This window comes from Bubalus kerabau, chromosome 4 (genome assembly GCF_029407905.1).
Source record: "Bubalus kerabau isolate K-KA32 ecotype Philippines breed swamp buffalo chromosome 4, PCC_UOA_SB_1v2, whole genome shotgun sequence".
In the NCBI taxonomy this organism is placed as follows: Eukaryota; Metazoa; Chordata; class Mammalia; order Artiodactyla; family Bovidae; genus Bubalus; species Bubalus kerabau.
The window spans coordinates 67,308,547-67,326,922 of NC_073627.1; the positions used below are offsets into that span (position 1 = coordinate 67,308,547).

Sequence of the window (18,376 nt, forward strand, 5' to 3'; positions counted from 1 at the left end):
TATCAATAGCCTCAGATATGCAGATGACACCACCCTTATGGCAGAAAGTGAAGAAGAACTACAGAGCCTCTTGATGAAGGTGAAAGAGGAGAGTGAAAAAGCTGGCTTAAAGCTCAACATTCAAAAAACTAAGATCATGGAATCCAGTCCCATCACTTCATGGCAAACAGATAGGGAAAAAAATGGAAGCAGTGACAGACTTTATTTTCTTGGGCTCCATGAAAATATGCATCATCACTGCAGATGGTGACTGCACCCATGAAATTAAAATATGCTTGTTCCTTGGAAGAAAAGCTATGACCAATCTATACAACATATTAAGAAGCAGAGATATTACTTTGCCAACAAAGGTTTTTTCAGTAGTCAAGTATGGATGTGAGAATTGGACCATAAAGAAGGCTGAGCGCCGAGGACCTGAGGCTTTCGAACCCTGGTGTTTGAGAAGATTCTTGAGAGTCCCTTGGACTGCAAGGAGATCCAACCAGTCCATCCTAAAGGAAATCAGTCCTGGGTGTTCATTGGAAGGACTGATGTTGAAGCTGAAACTCCAATATTTTGGCCACTTGCTGCGAAGAGCTGACTCATTTGAAAAGACCCTGATGCTGGGAAAGATTGAAGGTGGGAGGAGAAGGGATGACAGAGGATGAGATGGTTGGACGGCATCACCGACTCAATGGACATGAGTGTGAGCAGGCTCTGGGAGTTGGTGAAGGACACAGAAGCCTGGTGTTGCAGAGTCAGGCACGACTGAGCAACTGAACAGCAACAATGCACTCTCTGAAGGAAGCTTTGTCTCTCCAGGCTCTAATGGGAGAGGCCCTGTTAGGCTGAGCACACTCTCCAGGTGTTCTCGATGACTTGTCAGGTGGGCAGTTAGATTCCTCTCAGTGATAAAAACAATTAAGACTCAGTCATCTCAATCAACTGGAACTCAAAGTATTTAGGAGGCCCACTGTTATCAGTTCATACTGCTCTGGGGCTTAAGAAATTTCTTAAGACCAGATCTTTACACTCAAGGTGCTTATATTCTTGGTGATACCTGTATACAGAGCAATACATAATTAAGTGCTAAACTGAGTAAATACTGCAGAAATTTAGAGAAAGACCAGCTGGAAAGGTCCCAGAATGTTCACTGGAGTTGGCCAGGACTTGAAGAGCAAGAAATGGAGACAGGAGACAGCAGGAGCGATGGCTTGGTTTAGCCAGGAGGGCATGGCCCACCCATTAAAAACAAACATCTTCCTCACAGTACATTTTAGCCGGACTCATGCAGCAAGAGCCAAGTCATTGGAAAAGACTCGGATACTGCGAAAGATTGAGGGTAGGAGGAGAAGCAGACACAGAGGATGAGATGGTTGGATGGCATCACCAACTCAACTGACATGAGTTTGAGCAAATTCCCCGAGAAAGTCAAGGACAGAGATCCTGGCAAGCTGCAGTCCATGGGGTCACAAAGAGTCGGACACCACTTAGCCACTGAATCAGCATCAACAACATGCAATGCGTTTGCTGTGCATGCTTATCTTGAGAATGCCAGCATATCAAGGCACTCCATCAGTCCAGGGCTTCTTAGGAGCAATGATAAAGGATCAGGACAGAGATCCATTACTCCAGTGGAGGAAGAGGAGATAACCAGAACCCAGAGAAAGGAAGAGATGGACCTGCTACAAAGGCAGAAGGGTCAAGCCTACCAGAGGTCCTGGGGTCAGACATACAGGGGGAGAAGCCCAGCCCCCAGTAAAGCAGAGGATTAGTAATATTCAAGCATTTTCTGGAAATTAATTTCAAGTTCCTCAAAAGCATTTTAAAATGGATTTCAAAAGCCAGGTTATCTTTGGGATGTCTAATGAGAGCTAGACTCACTCAGAGACCAACACCTAGGGCTGTCCAAACCCCGAAGGACAAAAACCTTCCTTCCACCCAGTCCAGGAACAGAAATCTATAGGATGAAACTAACAACAGCATCTAAGAAGCAAGAAAGCTCCACAGCTGCTGGAAGTTTAAGCCATTCCATGGCCATCCTGGGGTGTGCACACCCAGAGTGAAGACCTGGGTGAAGCTTGGAGCCAAACCCTATGGCTGTCTTCACTCCAATGCCTTCTCCTGCTAAGGGCCAGAGAAAGTGGGCTCTTTACCTTTAGAAAGCATCACTACGAACAAAGCTAGTGGAGGTGATGGAATTCCAGTTGAGCTATTCCAAACCCTGAAAGATGATGCTGTGAAAGTGCTGCACTCAATATGCCAGCAAATTTGGAAAACTCAGCAGTGGCCACAGGACTGGAAAAGGTCAGTTTTCATTCCAATCCCAAAGAAAGGCAATGCCAAAGAATGCTCAAACTCCATACAATTGCACTCATCTCACACACTAGTAAAGTAATGCTCAAAATTCTCCAAGCCAGGCTTCAGCAATATGTGAACCGTGAACTTCCAGATGTTCAAGCTGGTTTTAGAAAAGGCAGAGGAACCAGAGATCAAATTGCCAACATCCGCTGGATCATGGAAAAAGCAAGAGAGTTCCAGAAAAATATCTATTTCTGCTTTATTGACTATGCCAAAGCCTTTGACTGTGTGGATCACAATAAACTGTGGAAAATTCTTCAAGAGATGGGAATACCAGACCACCTGACCTGCCTCTTGAGAAATGTGTATGCAGGTCAGGAAGCAACAGTTAGAACTGGACATGGAACAACAGACTGCTTCCAAATAGGAAAAGGAGTACATCAAGGCTGTATATTGTCACCCTGCTTATTTAACTTATATGCAGAGTGCATCATGAGAAACACTGGACTGGAAGAAACACAAGCTGGAATCAAGATTGCTGGGAGAAATATCAATAACCTCAGATATGCAGATGACACCACCCTTATGGCAGAAAGTGAAGAGGAACTAAAAAGCCTCTTGATGAAAGTGAAAGTGGAGAGTGAAAAAGTTGGCTTAAAGCTCAACATTCAGAAAACGAAGATCATGGCATCCGGTCCCATCACTTCATGGGAAATAGATGGGGAAACAGTGGAAACAGTGTCAGACTTTCTTTTTCTGGGCTCCAAAATCACTGCAGATGGTGACCGCAGCCATGAAATTAAAAGACGCTTACTCCTTGGAAGGAAAGTTATGACCAACCTAGATAGCATATTTAAAAGCAGAGACATTACTTTGCCAACAAAGGTCCGTCTAGTCAAGGCTATGGTTTTTCCTGTGGTCATGTATGGATGTGAGAGTTGAGCTGTGAAGAAGGCTGAGTGCCGAAATTGATGCTTTTGAACTGTGGTGTTGGAGAAGACTCTTGAGAGTCCCTTGGACTGCAAGGAGATCCAACCAGTCCATTCTAAAGGAGATCGGCCCTGGGATTTCTTTGGAAGAAATGATGCTAAAGCTGAAACTCCAGTACTTTGGCCACCTCATGCGAAGAGTTGACTCATTGGAAAAGACTCTGATGCTGGGAGGGATTGGGGGCAAGAGGAGAAGGGGACGACAGAGGATGAGATGGCTGGATGGTATCACTGACTCTATGGACATAAGTCTGAGTGAACTCCGGGAGTTGGTGATGGACAGGGAGGCCTGGCATGCTGCTATTCATGGGGTCACAAAGAGTCAGACATGACTGAGCGACTGACCTGATCTGATCTGATCTGATTACCTTTAAGAAAGCACAACTACCCCTTTAGAGTGGACAAAGGAGTCAGTGGGCCAACGTGGGATGGTCCCCACTGCCACAAATGTCACAGAGCTCTTGGCACATTCAAGAAAGTAGGGGGAAAGTGTTAATCAGAGGGGAGAAACACTTAAATCAGGCACAGCCCTGGACACAGCAGCCATGTGGGCAGAAGGAAGAAGAGGCATCACAACTCCTGCGTGGTTGGAGCATCTGTCAGCTGTGTGACGACCCCTTCCAGAGGGACTGAGGGCAGAGAGACTGTCCACCACACATGTTTAACCAGAGAGATGGAAGCGGCAGGCGGGAGGGGGAGGTGGGGGCAGGAAAGCCCAGGTTAGTGTTAGCTGCTCAGTTGTGTCTCTTTGTGACCCTGTGGACTGTAGCCCACCAGGCTCCTCTGTAAAGGGACAGGCATGGAAATAATCATGTCCCATCTCTTATAAGAGACTTACTGCTTTAAGGAACCCCAGTCTGCTACCTCCAGCTCTGTCAGTGGGTACCGACTCCAATTCTTTGATTTTTTTTTTTTTTTTAAGGAGCAAACGATTCCCTTACACTTTTCCTCAAACCATCAACCACCTCAAATCCTCAATGGAAGGAAAGGGTTGGGACACTATTTAAACATCTGCCCAGCAAGTTTCCTCTTTCCCACTGATGACAAAGAAGCAACTTCAGCCCAGTGTCTAACAGAGCGCAGGGCTCAGTCGTTTCAGTCATGTCCAACTCTCTGCGACCCAATGGGCTGCAGCCTGCCAGACTCTGTCCATGGGATTCTCCAGGCAAGAATACTGGAGTGGGTTGGCATTTCCTTTTCCCAGTTTCTAAAAGAGTCACCTTCTAAATCCAGAATTAGGAATTCTACCCACACTGAATTCCTTTCAGTCTTCCTGGCAAGCCCCAGCCTTCTGACCAGAAGCTGGATAATCAGTTCAGTTCAGTACAGTTGCTCAGTCCTGTCCGAATCTTTGCAATCCCATGGACCACAGCACGTCAGGCCTCCCTGTCCATCACCAACTCCCAGAGTTTACTCAAACTCATGTCATTGAGTCCATAATGCCATCCAGCCATCTCATCCTCTGTCATCCCCTTCTCTTCCTGCCTTCAATCTTTTCCAGCATCAGGGTCTTTTCCAATGAGTCACTTCTTCACATCACGTGGCCAGAGTATTGGAGTTTCAGCTTCAACATCAGTCCTTCCAATGAATATTCAGGACTGATTTCCTTCAGGATGGACTGGTTGCATCCCCTTGCTGACCACGGGACTCTCAAGAGTCTTCTCCAACACCACAGTTCAAAAGTATCAATTTTTCGGTGCTCAGCTTTCTTTATAGTCCAACTCTCACATCCATACCTGACTACTGGAAAAACAATAGCCTTGACTAGACGGACCTTTGTTGGCAAAGTAATGTCTCTGCTTTTTAATATGCTGTCTAGGTTGGTCATAACTTTTCTTCCAAGGAGTAAGCGTCTTTTAATTTCATGGCTGCGGTCACCATTTGTGGTGATTTTGGAGCCCCCCAAAATAAAGTCTGTCACTGTTTCCAGTGTTTCCCCATCTATTTGCCATGAAGTGATGGGACAGGATGCCATGATCCTAATTTTCTGAGTGTTGAGGTTTAAGCCAACCTTTTCACTCTCCTCTTTCACTTGCTTCAAGAGGCTCTTTAGTTCTTTTTCGCTTTCTGCCTGCCATAAGGGTTGTATCATCTGCATATATGAGGTTATTGATATTTCTCCTGGCAATCTTGATTCCAGTTTGTGCTTCATCCAGTCCAGCATTTCTCATGATATACTGTGTATATAAATTAAATAAGCAGGGTGGCAATATACAGCCTTGATGTACTCCTTTCCCAATTTGAAACCAGTCTGTTGTTCCATGTCCAGTTCTAACTGTTGTTTCTTGACCTGCATACAGATTTCTCAGGAGGCATGTAAGGTGGTCTGGTATTCCCATCTCTTTCAGAATTTTCCATAGTTTGTGGTGATCCACACAGTCAAAGGCTTTGGTGTAGTCAATAAAGCAGAAGTAGATGTTTTTCTGGAACTCTCTTGCTTTTTCAGTGATCCAACGGATGTTGGCAATTTGATCTCTGGTTCCTCTGCCTTTTCTAAATCTAGCTTGAACATCTGGAAGTTCACTGTTCACATACTGTTGAAGCCTAGCTTGGAGAATTTTGAACATTACTTTGCTAGTGTGTGAGATGAATGCAATTGTGCAGGAGTTTGAGCATTCTTTGGCATTGGAATGAAAACTGACCAACCAAGCTGGATAATCACCAGAGAATTAATCCCTTCTTTCTTTCTCCCTTGCCTGGCTTAGGAAGTCTGTGCCCTGCAGTAATGCAGTTCTGACTACAGCCCTGGGGCTTCCCTGGTGGCTCAGATGGTAAACAATCTGCTTATAATGCAGGAGACCACGATTCCATCTCTGGGTGTGACGATCCCCTGGAGAAGGGAATGGCAACCCACTCCAGTATTCTCGCCTGGAGATTCCCAGGGACAGAGGAGCCTGGTGGGCTCCGTCCCATGGGGCTGTGAAGAGTGGGACATGACTGAGCGACACTAACTAACCTGGGCTTTCCTGCTCTGCCCCCATCGGCTTCAGTTACCTCTGGTTAACCAGTCTCGTGGCCCATAATCCCTCTAGAAGCAGCTGTCACACACCTGACAGATGTGCCTCCTCCCTCCTCCTTGCCCCTGCGGCTGTTGCAGGCAGGGCTGTGCCTGGTTTAAGCGCTCACTCCTGACTAGCACTGCCCGATGGATCCCGTCCTGCCGGCCTGCCTGCAGTCCACACACTGAGGGGCTGCTGAAGCAGGCTGACTCTGAGAGATCCGATTCAGACATCCTCTAGGTCCTCATCCCGCCACTAGTATAAATCTGAAGTCCACGGCAGGACATACGGGATCCTCCATTCGGACTCCTGCCTGCCAGCCTCTATAGCCTCCTGCAGAGCTCTCTCAGCACCCCTGTCCTCTAGACGTGCTGCCTTCCACAGTTTCACACACCTGGAACCCCCTGCTCAGCCCTCAAGTCTCAGTTCAAAGCCAACCAGGACTTCCCACATAGCCCCAGACACTCCTCTACTCACTGCGCTTCACCCAGAACCTCACAGTTTCACTGTAATCATCTTTGCGCACAGCTGTCCTTCCCCTCGATTATAAGCTCTCAGATTATCAACATTTGCTGAGATGATTCAGTGAATGGATGACAGACTTATCTGAAGGCAGAGACTTGGGGACACTGGTGTGTGGGTGACTGGTACGGTCATGGAGAAAAATAGATCACCTAGAAGGAACACAATGGACCTCATGACGAGAGGAGTAAGGTTAGTGAAGTGAAGTCGCTCAGTCGTGTCCGACTCTTTGCAACCCCATGGACTGTAAGCCTACCAGGCTCCTCTGTCCACGGGGTTTTCCAGGCAATAGCACTGGAGTGGATTGCCATTTCCTTCTCCAGGGGATCTTCTCGACCCAGGGATCGAACCCAGGTCTCCTGCATTGTAGACAGACGCTTTACCATCTGAGCCACCAGGAAAGTGTTAGAAACCAGCAAAGGAAAGATAAACCCTTAGAGAATGACAAACCTGTATCCCAGAGCCTAAGGGAGAGGAGCATCAAGACAGAACAGCTTATACTGAGCTTGTCCTATACAGTGTAAAATAATAGTTATTGCATTTTTATACTCAATTAAGGAAGTCTAGGTATAAACCTTACAAAGTTATGCAGATGGAAGCTAAACTGTAGATTCACAGCTGTGTTTCCATTAAGGTAAGTTTCGATCACATCTCAGTGTTGTTCCTAGGATTGGATTTTGTCAGCACAGGGCTTCCTTTACCATGTTGTTGGAAAAATCTGTTCTCCCTTTTACTAATTTTTCTACATGTCATTCCGTTTCAACTTGGAGCTACTCTTGTCACACCTAAGGTAGAAGATTTCTTCAGATTTGGTTTTCCAGACACACAGAGATGTAAATATACCCCAACTACAGGTTTTTACAGGACCAACATTAAGCCCTTGTACGTGAAAGAGACTGTACATAAAAGAGACTGGAAAGAATGATTAGATTTCTGACATTTAAATCCGTAAGTTAGGGTGCCTGGTATGATAACTGTCACTTGCCCCCCAGCAAATACAGAGCCTACAGAAACACTGCTGATGGGGTGGCAGTTTCTCAGTGGAGTCCCTATGAGCCCATGACATGACAGACAGCTCGCGCCCACCGGTCAGAGTTGGCCCAGCGACCTGGCATCACCTCAAGGCAGCACGGTCAACCTGACTCGCCCACAGACTCGCCCCGCGTTCACGTCTGCTGTGCTCCGTGTGTGTTCAGCAGAGCAGCTGTCTGTGAGGAGGACAGTGACAGGAAGCTCAGTCTGGCGCTCTGTGACGAACTAGAGGGGTGGAGCGGGGAGGGGAGGCTCAGGAGGGAGTGGATGTATTAATATGTATCATTATGGCTGATTTGCATTGTTGTAAGCAGAGACACAACACTGTAAAAATTAAATAACAAAATAAGCCACAAGGATATACTGTAAAATATGGGAACACAATCAAATTTTACAATAACTACAGATGAAGTACAACCTTTAAAAAAGTGTGAATCACTGTATTGTATACCTGTAATTTATATAATAGTGTACAACTATGCTGCTGCTGCTGCTAAGTCGCTTCAGTCATGTCCGACTCTTAGCGACCTCATGGACTGCAGCCCACCAGGCTCCTCCGTCCATGGGATTTTCCAGGCAAGAGTACTGGAGTGGGGTGCCATAATGTACAACTATACTTTAATAAAAAAAGAGGACAACGAACAGAAACAAAATAGTCAAAATGTGACCACTTTACTGCTTTACTGTCTCCGTTCTTCCTGTACTAATGAATTGTGAATGCAAGTTTTCTTAAGCTGTTTTTTAAAAATAGTTCTTTGGCTTCATTGGGTCTTAGCTGCAGCCCATGGCATCTTCCATCTTCTGTGCTGCACTTGGGATCTTTAGTTGGAGCATGTGGACTCTCAGCTGCGACGTGTGGAATCCAGTTTCCTGGACAAGAGAGTGAAGCTAAGGCCCTCCCATGTTGGGAGCAAGGAGTCTCAGCCATTGGACCACCATGGAAGTCCTGTCTTAAGCTGTGAATTTCACACATGCATACTAAGGCCATTTCAGATTAAAGAGGAGAACTGAGTTATACGACACGCTGGTTCCAGATTCCCCACTGCCACGGACCACCTCCGGTTACACACCCTTTGTTGAACTGCCCTGTGAATCCTGGGGTTCAGGAAGATAAAATGGCAGCAGTTTGTCTATCACAGGCTCCTGTTTAAAAGTCCTTAGGTGATTTCCCATTATTTATCAAGAGTATGATGAAATCCAAACTCCTCTGCCCCAGCTCCCGATCCCATCACATCAGACCTTTCCTCGTGTACGGTCAGATGACCTTTCTTGGGCTCCCTCCTAAGGCACCAAGTCACAAACCTAGTGACTTAGAACACACCCCTGTTATCTTTCGATTCTTCAGGTGAAAAGTTCCGTATGGTCAGGATGGGCTAAGCAAGGAACTGGCAGGGGGGTGGGGGAGGGACAGCCGTGTCCTCACCTTCACCAGCTTCCATAGGCTGTCCCACCCCCGCCTCCCTCCTCGTTCCCTGGCCATTCCATCTTCAAGGGCAGCAATGGCCAGCGAGTCTTCCTCACACCCATCTGATACTGACTGGGCTTCCCTGGTGGCTCAGCAGTAAAGAAGCTGCCTGAAATACAGGAGATGTAGGAGACTCAGGTTCAGTCCCTGGGTTGGGAAGATCCCTGGAGAAGGGAATGGCAACCCACTCCAGTATTCTTGCCTGGGAAATCCCATGGACAGAAGAGCCTGGTGGGCTCCAGTATATAGTGAAGTCGCTCAGTCGTGTCTGACTCTTTGCAACCCCGTGGACTGTAGCCCAACAGGCTCCTCTGTCCATGGGATTCTCCAGGCAAGAATACTGGAGTGGGTTGCCATTTCCTTCTTCAGGGGATCTTCCCGACCCAGGGATTGAACCTGGGTCTTCTGCGTTGCAGGCAGACGCTTTACCCTCTAAGCCACCAGGTCCATGGGGTCGCAAAAAAGTCGAACGTGACTGAGCATGCACACACACAGACACTCTGTTTCCCTCTTCCACTTGTAAGCACGCTTGTGATAACATGGGGCCCACTGGGTAACTCAGAACAATCTCTCCATCTCCAGACCCTCCATCTAATCACACCTGCAAAGTCCAGAAGTGGGCATCTTGGGCAGGGAGGGAGAGCATTGGCTTAACTACCATCATGGTGGTCTGTCTGTCTGGAGAGCCCACTTCCAGCCAGAAGACGCCTATCCAATTCCTCAGGCATTCCTATTATCACTATTATCATGAAGCCCCCTCCCCTCCACCCCAAGGGCCTCCTTCCTGCACATTTTCCGTTCCTGGTTCAGATGCCTCTTGGGCAGCACTTACCTTGTTATTTGTGCTCAAGCCTGTCTCTCTGACTAGATTGTGAATCACCATGTCTTACTCATTTTTGCAGCCTTAGGGGCTTGACTATAAAGATGGTGGGGAGGAAAAATGAATGTGATGTTTTAAAGAGTAAAGACCTCAGGCAGAGGCAAGACCAATAAACACACAGGGCTTCTGTGCTGAGTATAATTTAGAAACTAGTTCTGACAGCTCTTCACTGGTCCTTATCACATCATCAACGAAGCCCTTTAATCCTTTAACCATTCCAGGGAGGTTTTTCAGCAAACTTAAAATCAACCATTTGCATCTAAGGCTGTTTCTAACTTTATAATTTTATTTATTTATTTTTTGGCTGTGGTGGATCTTCATTGCTGCACGAGCTTTTCTCTAGTTGCAGCGAACAGGCTTCTCATTGCAGAGGTTTCTCATGTTGCAAAGCACAGGCTCTAGGGCACACGGGTTTCAGCACTTGTGCAGCACAGGCTCAGGTGCCGCACGGCACGTGTGATTCTCCCAGATCAGGGATCGAACGCGTGTCTCCTGCAAGGCACGTGTGATTCTCCCAGAACAGGGATGGAACTCGTGTCTCCTGCAAGGCACGTGTGATTCTCCCAGATCAGGGATCGAACTCCTGTCTCCTGCACTGGCAAGCAGATTCTTTACCAGTGAGCTACCAGGAAAGCCTTTCTCTAACTTTTCTGTGATTTGCCATAGATCACAAAGTTCTGTCAAATGTCCTCCTGGGCTTGACTAGCAAAGGGCGAGCCACACACCAAATGCTTGGTTAGATGCTGCATTGGGGAATTATTATCTGCACTATTTCTGCCCGAGGAGAAGGAAATGGCAACCCACTCCAGTATTCTTGCCTGAGAAATCCCATGGACAGAGGAGGAGCCTGGGGAACTACAGTCCACAGGGTCACAGAGTCGGACACAAGTTAGTGACCGGGCACATGCACTACTTCTGAATTCCAAGAAATGATTCTTGACCAAATCTGACTACTGTGTTGTGGGTTAAAAGCAACTTCGCCACAATAATTATTTGGTATTAGGAAGCAGCCTGAGAACACGAGTCCCACCATACCAGGTAAGCTTTACATGTATGTAGTATACACAGGAGATTTTGAACTGGATGCACTTCTACAGAAAGGGGAAGCACATTTTCTCAATATTTGACTTGGTTCTTTCTCAAACTTCTAAAATTTTCTACAAACACATTAAGAAAAATGTTTAGGAGCAATGAACACCACCAACCAAACTTTTTGACTAAAATGAAGAATTGCAGGTCTAATTTGCAGAAAGAGTTAGCATGTTGCTGTTCTTGTTGTCTGGACACTTGCAACCTGTTTTCCCATTCCATGCCATGAAACAAGTATTCAATGTCAACTTGCTATGGAGTCAAATGCTCTTGTTATTAAATCTCAGTCACCTACAGGCAGGGCACACAGCCCACATGGGGAAATGGTTTTGAGCATCTGGAATGAGAGCTGGCACCATTTCACCCACGAACAAACATTAAAAGCTATTCACAACCCAATGAAAAGCAAATGCACCTCAAAAGTCTATTAGAATCTATAAAGAGCACAAAGCAGATGTTTTGTAACATGCTTAATAAATAAAACAACTGTTTCCACTAAGTGGTGCTTTTGGACACCAGCTTGAGAATTAGAACTTTAGTTAGAGGTAGAACTATTCTCCACTGGAATAAGGATTGTTTTCCTTGCTCCCGAAATCCAGTAACCATAAGGGTGGTAATGGTGCCAAATGTTTCAAGAACCAGCAAAAACTGTGGTGGGACCTACAAACTGCATTTGTCATGAAAATTATAAGCCCAGTAGAACTACATTGTTCTAACTCCTTTCTGAAAACATTTTTCCCCCATCTTCCATTTCATCCTGAACAATTTTACTATGTTCAGCATAGTAGCAACTGAGAAAACATGTTTCATTTAGAAACAAAAGTGAGAAAACTTTATAAAAAAAACCCACTGTGCTTCTGCCACACGGTATTTCCAAGTTTTTATACATATAAAATACCGCACAATAAAGATGGCTACAGTAACCCAACTTCTGAAAAACAATGACAATTCAACCATAACAGATTATTTTCTACACTGTGAGCAGATAATGCACCTACAAACATTTTGTTTTTCCTTTTTGCTAGTTTTCTTTATAAATCTTGCAGGCTCAAGTTTTTCTCTTTTTTTGGACTGGAAGGCGGGTTAATGGTCGAGCTTAAAATAAATCGGCTTTGCAATTACTGTTTTTTAAGCCGATGAAGCACGTTTTCCCATTCCACGCCATGAAGCAATTCGATGTCAACTTGTTATGGAGTCAAATGCGACAAACTCCGGGAGCTCCAGCGGAGGCGGCGGCTCCCCAAGCGCATAGCTCCCCGCTTTCCTGCGGCACCACGATGCGCCGCCAGCACTCGGGGCCTGCGGGGCCCAGGACAGTGCACACCCCCCATCCCGGTCACTAAGGACCGGTGACCCGGGCGGCCGGAATCGGCGAAGGCCCCGCCGTGGCTTGACGTCCCCTTTCCTCCGAGACCTGCCGGCTCCTCGGCTGCGCGCGGTGCACACCGTGCTCCTCGCCATGGGAGGGCTACGACACGAGCCTGGGACGCGATGTCCCCACACCGCTGCTCTGGGATCCCGCAACATCTTGCGACCCTGGAGCCCACTGCGGGGACCCGGGCGCCTCCCAGAGCGCAGCCCCAGACCCAGCACCCCAAAGTTGGGCGGCCGCGACCGCGGCGACTCGGCCACCACGCGGTGCAGGGCTCCCCACCGCCCGCGCCCCGCCCGCCGGCGCCCAGCTAACCCGGCTAACCTGACGCCGCCTCGCCACTCCGGCGGCTGCCGTGCGCTCCTCGCCATGGCCAGCCCGGGATCCGCGCCGTGCCGACGCCCGCAGCCTCTCGGCGGCTGTCCCTGCCCCCGCGCCGGCTGATGTGCGGGCTGCGGAGCCTCCCGGAGCCCAGCCTCCCAGAGCAGAGCGGAGCAGAGCGGAGCGGAGCGGAGCGGAGCCGGGCGGCCGGGCGGAGCATGCCCAGTGCGCGCGCCGCGGCGCCGCCGGGTCTTCGCTGCAGCGCGGCGGGGCGGGGCGACCGGCGGGGCTGGGGGCGGTGGGCAGGCCCGCGGGGGAGGGACCAGGGCCGGGAGGTGGGGCGCGGCCCCTCGGTCCTAGCGGACCCGCTGCGGGACCCCGCGCCCGGCTGTCCCCGGCCAGCGCCGGCTCCGTGCGGCCTTGGCAGTCCCGGGGGAGTCCCGGGCTCCCGCCCTCAAGGCTGGGGACCCGCGACGCTGCACCGCTCCTGCACCTACCCTTGCAGGGACCCTGTGCGGCCGCGAGGAGCCGCAGGAGCGGGACGTCAACCGGCGGCTTCTGAGCCGGTGCTCGGGATTCTAGACCTCCTTCTAGACTACTTGTAGTTTCTAAGTTTTCTCTAGTGACCACTGCGGGGCTTTTTCAGTAAGAAAGACAGATTTTCCAAGGCTCCTGCAGAAGTTGAGCGGCCCGGCCTCGCTCTGCAAGCGAACCTCTTTGCAGACCCGCCGGACCCCGCGGTGTGGGTACCCGGACCAGGCTCCTTGTAGGGCCGCCCCCGCCGCCGCGGCCACGCCCAGACACGCCCACATCAGCTCCCGGGTCCCGCCCCCAGGGCTGCGGCGAAAACCCGGCGCAGCGGACTTCTCGCGGCGCCGCGGGGGCCGACGTTCGCCGGGATGGAGCCCCACGAGGGCAGGCTGACCCTGCTCGGCTCTCCCCACGCCGCTACCTCCCCGTCCCCTGTGAGCCTCGCGGGCGAGCGTCCCGACCCCCGCCACGGCCCGGCCGCAGAAGCGGGTCAGGACCCGACTGAGCATGCTCGCCCGCTCGCCGCCGCGTCTGGACGCAGCCGGGCCTCTAGATCCGGCCGCGCAGGGGTGGCGCAGGTGCGCGGTCCGGGCGCAGGTGCGCGGGAAGCGGCCGCGCCGGGCGTGGAGGGGGTCTGGCTCACGAGCGAGTGGACCTAGAAACCGTATTTTAACATTACTTTCATGACCTCAGGAACTTTCGGCTGGTTTTTTCTTTCAGGAAGCCTGAACCCTTCATTCCCGTCTCCAGGGTAGGAAGCATCTTTGACAACCACGCTAGGACACGATATTGTCACCTGGTTTTTCAAACATTAAGGCCTTGTCCTCACTCTCAGGTCATTTTGCAATATGATAGTCCTCTTTGTCTTCAGACAGGTCTTCCTTTGAGACTCCACACTCTCCAGGGCCCTGCAGGACTGCGCTCGGCCACCTTGGACGAACTTCAGGTGGACGTGGGAACTTCTTGGGTAACGGTTACCGAGGAGAGGACGGAAATGGAGAGCTTCCAGCGAGGAGAGTCTGCAGGCTGGAGAGGCATCAACTAAAGACCCCAGAGAGATGCCTTCAGGTCAGTGGGGTGAGGCCTGTTTCCCGTCTGGGGTGGGATGCGGGGAGCCGGGAGCGCTGGCCCACCGGGTTCTGCGCTATGGTGGGGTCCCCTATGTGGGGCGGCATCACTTTCCCCTCGTCTGGTCCCAGGGCAGCGCCAGCGTCCTAGGGGACACCACCTTTCGTGGAAGGTCACACAGGCAAAGAACTTCCTGGGAAGCTTACTTACTCTGGTACTTCTCAGAGCTCTACCTTGTGCTGGGGTCCCCGCCTCTCTCCCCCGTCATTGTCCCTGCCTCCTGAGCCCTGCTCTTGAGCTTGCCCAGGCTCCTTGGCAGTCCTCAGCGCGAAGAGTCTAGCCTGGGAGACGATGGGTGAGAATTTGCACCCGGCCTGTCCCCAGCAGAACTGGTGAGCTGTGGTTGCCCCTCACCCGCATGTCCTAGCTCGGTGACCGGTACCCTTCTTCTCAGCTGTACACCCTTACGGATGTTGTCCCGGAGTCCCTCATCCACTTTCCCCTGTTGTCTAGCTAGTTGCTGGCCCACTCACCTGTGGGTAGACGTCGCTGGGGGCAGACCCACCACCTGCCCCACCCTCTTCAGTCGTATGATCTTGGCCATCAACCAGAGTAACGACGTTCCAGAAGGACACTCCCTTAGTGATCTCTTCAATCCATCCTGTCTCCACACACTCTTCTTTCTAAGCAAATTGTATTTCAATGTCTGCTAAAAATTCTTACATGGATTCCCAGTGCCTTCAGGATAAAGTCCGAGTTTAAGCATGAACTGGCCCCCAGCTCCCTCTCTGAATTAGCATGTCCCCCATCCCAGTGACTTACCATGCAAAGTCGCACCTCTGTGTTCCTGTAGCTTTCCTGTGCCTCCTTTTGTCTTGCTCACCTCTTTGCTGACTTACTTCTTCAACTCCCAGCACAGGTTGGATGTTCTCTGACTTTCCCAGGGCTTCCTGGTGGGCACCTTGCCTGTTCCATATGCTTTGTCTCTGACACACCTGACCTTGATTTATTTTCCTTCATCTCCACTGAACCGAGGTAGCATGGCTGCACAAGCTCCTGTGGACACTCTCTGTCTTCATTAAGACTATGCTTAATTAGTGAATGATAGATTTATGCACCCCTATAAATTTCAACTTCATTAATTTAAAAAATTCTTTTCAAGATTGCACATTGTGTTTCGTTGCATTGAGCAGCTTCAGCTGCATGCAACAAATTCTGGTACAAATATTTTCTAATTTTCCTTGTTACAGCTTCTTGGTCTTCTATGTGATCAGTTGTGTCTGACTGTTTGTGGCCCCATGGACTGTGGCCCACCAGGCTCCTCTGTCCATGGGATTTCCTAGGGAAGAATCCTGGAAAGGGTTGCTATTTCCTCCTCCAGGGGATCATCCCAACCCAGGGATAGGACCCGCATCTTCTGCATCTTCTGCATCTTCTGCATTGGCAGGCAGATTCTTTACCACTGTGACACCTGGGAAGCCCATGGCTTCTTAAATACACTCATCATTTAAAAGTGGACATTTAATTTCCAAATATATGGGGATTTTAAAGTATCTTTGATATTAATTTCTCATTTAAATGCTTTCTTCTCTGTAATCACCCTCTGTGTTTTTTCATTCTTCTAATTTTATTGAGGCTTTTGATGATTAAGTCAAAGATCTCTGCTTGTCACATTGCACTTGAAAACGTGTGAGTTATTTTCAAGTATCTTTTGACATTGATTTCTAACATAACTCCACAGTGATAGAACAGATTCTGTATGATTTCAATACCTTTAGCCCATGAAATTTTTGCACCTGGTTTTACGTCCCTGGATATGTTCCAGTGTGTCCTAGTTTACAGTCTATGGGAACTTGAATAGAATTTGTATTATACTGTTTTGTGAAAATTGTATAAATCTTAATTATATTGAATTGGTTCATGGTACTTTTCAGGTCTACTGTATCCTTCTACTTTTCTATATTTTCATTCTGTTAATTTTTGAGATTTTTATATTGAAACTCCAACTAAAAATCTTATCTACTTAAAAATAATTGTAATATATAGTGGAACTATATGTAACTTTGTTCTGTGTTTTCTGAGCCTCCCAGAAATGTGTTGTCATACCTTCATAATTTTAAAAAATGACAGTAAAAAAAATAATGCTGCAAAAAATATCCTTTCTGAGAATTGTAAGGAAAAATACTAGAATAAAGTTACATCATATGCAATTTGCTGAATGGCTGTGCTCCTCCGAGTGATATAAGTGAGACCTCAGATCTGACCTCTGGCCCAGTGGATTTTCTTCAGCTTCAGAGGTCAGGGCGTGTTTGCCCAGCCAGTCTCAGGCCCTTGTTTATCAGTCTGTGGCTGCAGAGTTCCGCATGGTATTGCTCATTAATCCGCAAACTCCTGTGTCCTCTCTGCTTGTTTCCTTCTACAGCGTAGTCATAGCCTCTAATTATGGGTTACTCTTAGAATAGATTGTGTTTGTTTTTTTCCTGTTGAGAATGTGGCACCAGGGAGGGCAGATTAACCGTTTAGAAGGAATGTACTTTTTGCGTCTCTCCTGGATCTCGTTGCTTGCCTGGCAGGACCAGCGCTTGGAGCTGACTGTGGCGGGACTGGCCCCCTGCTTCAGATTAGCTGGGGCTGGTTGGCACGCCCAGACCTCCTGGGCAGAGTGGACCGGAGCCGGCAAGTCCAACAGGCTGTCCGGGTGACACCTGGGTTCATTTGAGAAACATGGTTGTATGTCAAATGGGTAAAAGAAAAACATTGACTAGTCCAGAACTTCAAGGTGCCCCTGTCGTGGTTTTCTCGGATAGAGAGCTGCATGTGGGCGGGAAGCGTGTCAGGTCAGCTGTCTCAGAAGTGTTACCCGTGTGTGTGCTTGTTGATCAGCCAGCGCTTGTGTTGGGGAGTCTGGGGGTCCTCACCAGCACAAGATAAGGCAGCTGCTTGCTCCTCTGTGTGCTTTACTTGGTGGCTGTTAGGTCACGTGTGAGTCCCCAGCACTCGGGTCCTCAGGGCAGCCCCCCTTGAAGAGGGTTGGGGGCTGTGGATGGTCTGACCTGACCCCTTCCCGGAAGAGTCTGGGAGGTGCAGCGTGACTCTCGTTAGGCAGTGTCCTTGTTCCTGGGAGCCTGAACAGGCATGGGGCGGGTGGGGGAAGCCTGAGTCAGTGTTAGGAAGCATTCCCTTCCTTGTTCTGGATGTAGACGGAGCACTAATGCTGGTCCTCTGAGGGGTGTGTGCACGTGTGTGGTCAGACCAGTCAGCCGAACACTGGCTGAGCAAAGGGCTGCCTGTGGCTCACGCAGGACTGGTGACCCAGCTGGGGCTCACACCCTCTCCGACTGCCTTCTGAGGCCATGGCAAAGCCCTGGTCACCTTCCAGCAGAGCCTGCTGCCCCCCGGATTTCATTCCAGATTGTGACTCAGATTAGGGACATGGTTTATGGCCAGAAGAGGGATGAATCCAGGAGTCACCTCCGTGTGCAGGGCCTTCCCCAGAGGAGAGGTGTTGGTGCAGGAAGGTCGGGGGAGGGCATCTCTCTGCAGAGAGCCTGCATGGGAGGTAGGTGGGGGTGGAGGCTTTCTAAAACAAGACTTCAGAGCTGTGTTTCCTGTGGATTCTGAGAAGTGATCTCTTGTGTGTAGCCTTTGTTCTGGTCTTTGAGTTTACAGTCACCTCTGGAAGGAGGAAGGGAAGACATCCCCTTCCCCACCATGGGTCAAAGTTGAGTGACCCGTGTAATGAAACTGACAACCATGTCACTGATCAGCAAGTGAGAAACAGAGACGCAGAGAGGTGCCCCAGGAACTCCAGTCGGGAGACCCTGCGCC

General features: G+C 49.3%; 2 protein-coding genes across 14 annotated transcripts in view; one reads left to right on the plus strand and one right to left on the minus strand.

Annotated features, from left to right (window-relative positions):
* The window catches only part of MFAP3L (microfibril associated protein 3 like), a 51,576-nt gene extending 37,885 nt beyond the window's left edge, over nucleotides 1–13,691 (minus strand). The window contains exon 1 of one of the 2 annotated variants that reach the window (XM_055577646.1): nucleotides 13,447–13,691. The gene's annotated coding sequence lies outside the window, so the exon portion shown is untranslated. Of the gene's footprint in view, nucleotides 1–12,952; nucleotides 13,123–13,446 lie in introns of those variants that run through there. The other variant, XM_055577645.1, reaches the window with a different exon arrangement.
* A 26-nt stretch (nucleotides 13,692–13,717) lies between these two features.
* LOC129649798 (uncharacterized) overlaps nucleotides 13,718–18,376 on the plus strand; it is a 331,142-nt gene continuing 326,483 nt past the window's right edge. For 5 of the 12 annotated variants that reach the window (XM_055577651.1, XM_055577652.1, XM_055577647.1 and 2 more), the window contains exons 1-3: nucleotides 13,718–14,077; nucleotides 14,174–14,231; nucleotides 14,356–14,548. In XM_055577651.1, the coding sequence (XP_055433626.1) occupies nucleotides 13,849–14,077; nucleotides 14,174–14,231; nucleotides 14,356–14,548 (480 nt within the window). In that variant the 5' untranslated portion in view covers nucleotides 13,718–13,848. The other 7 variants (XM_055577650.1, XM_055577649.1, XM_055577655.1 and 4 more) reach the window with 7 other exon arrangements.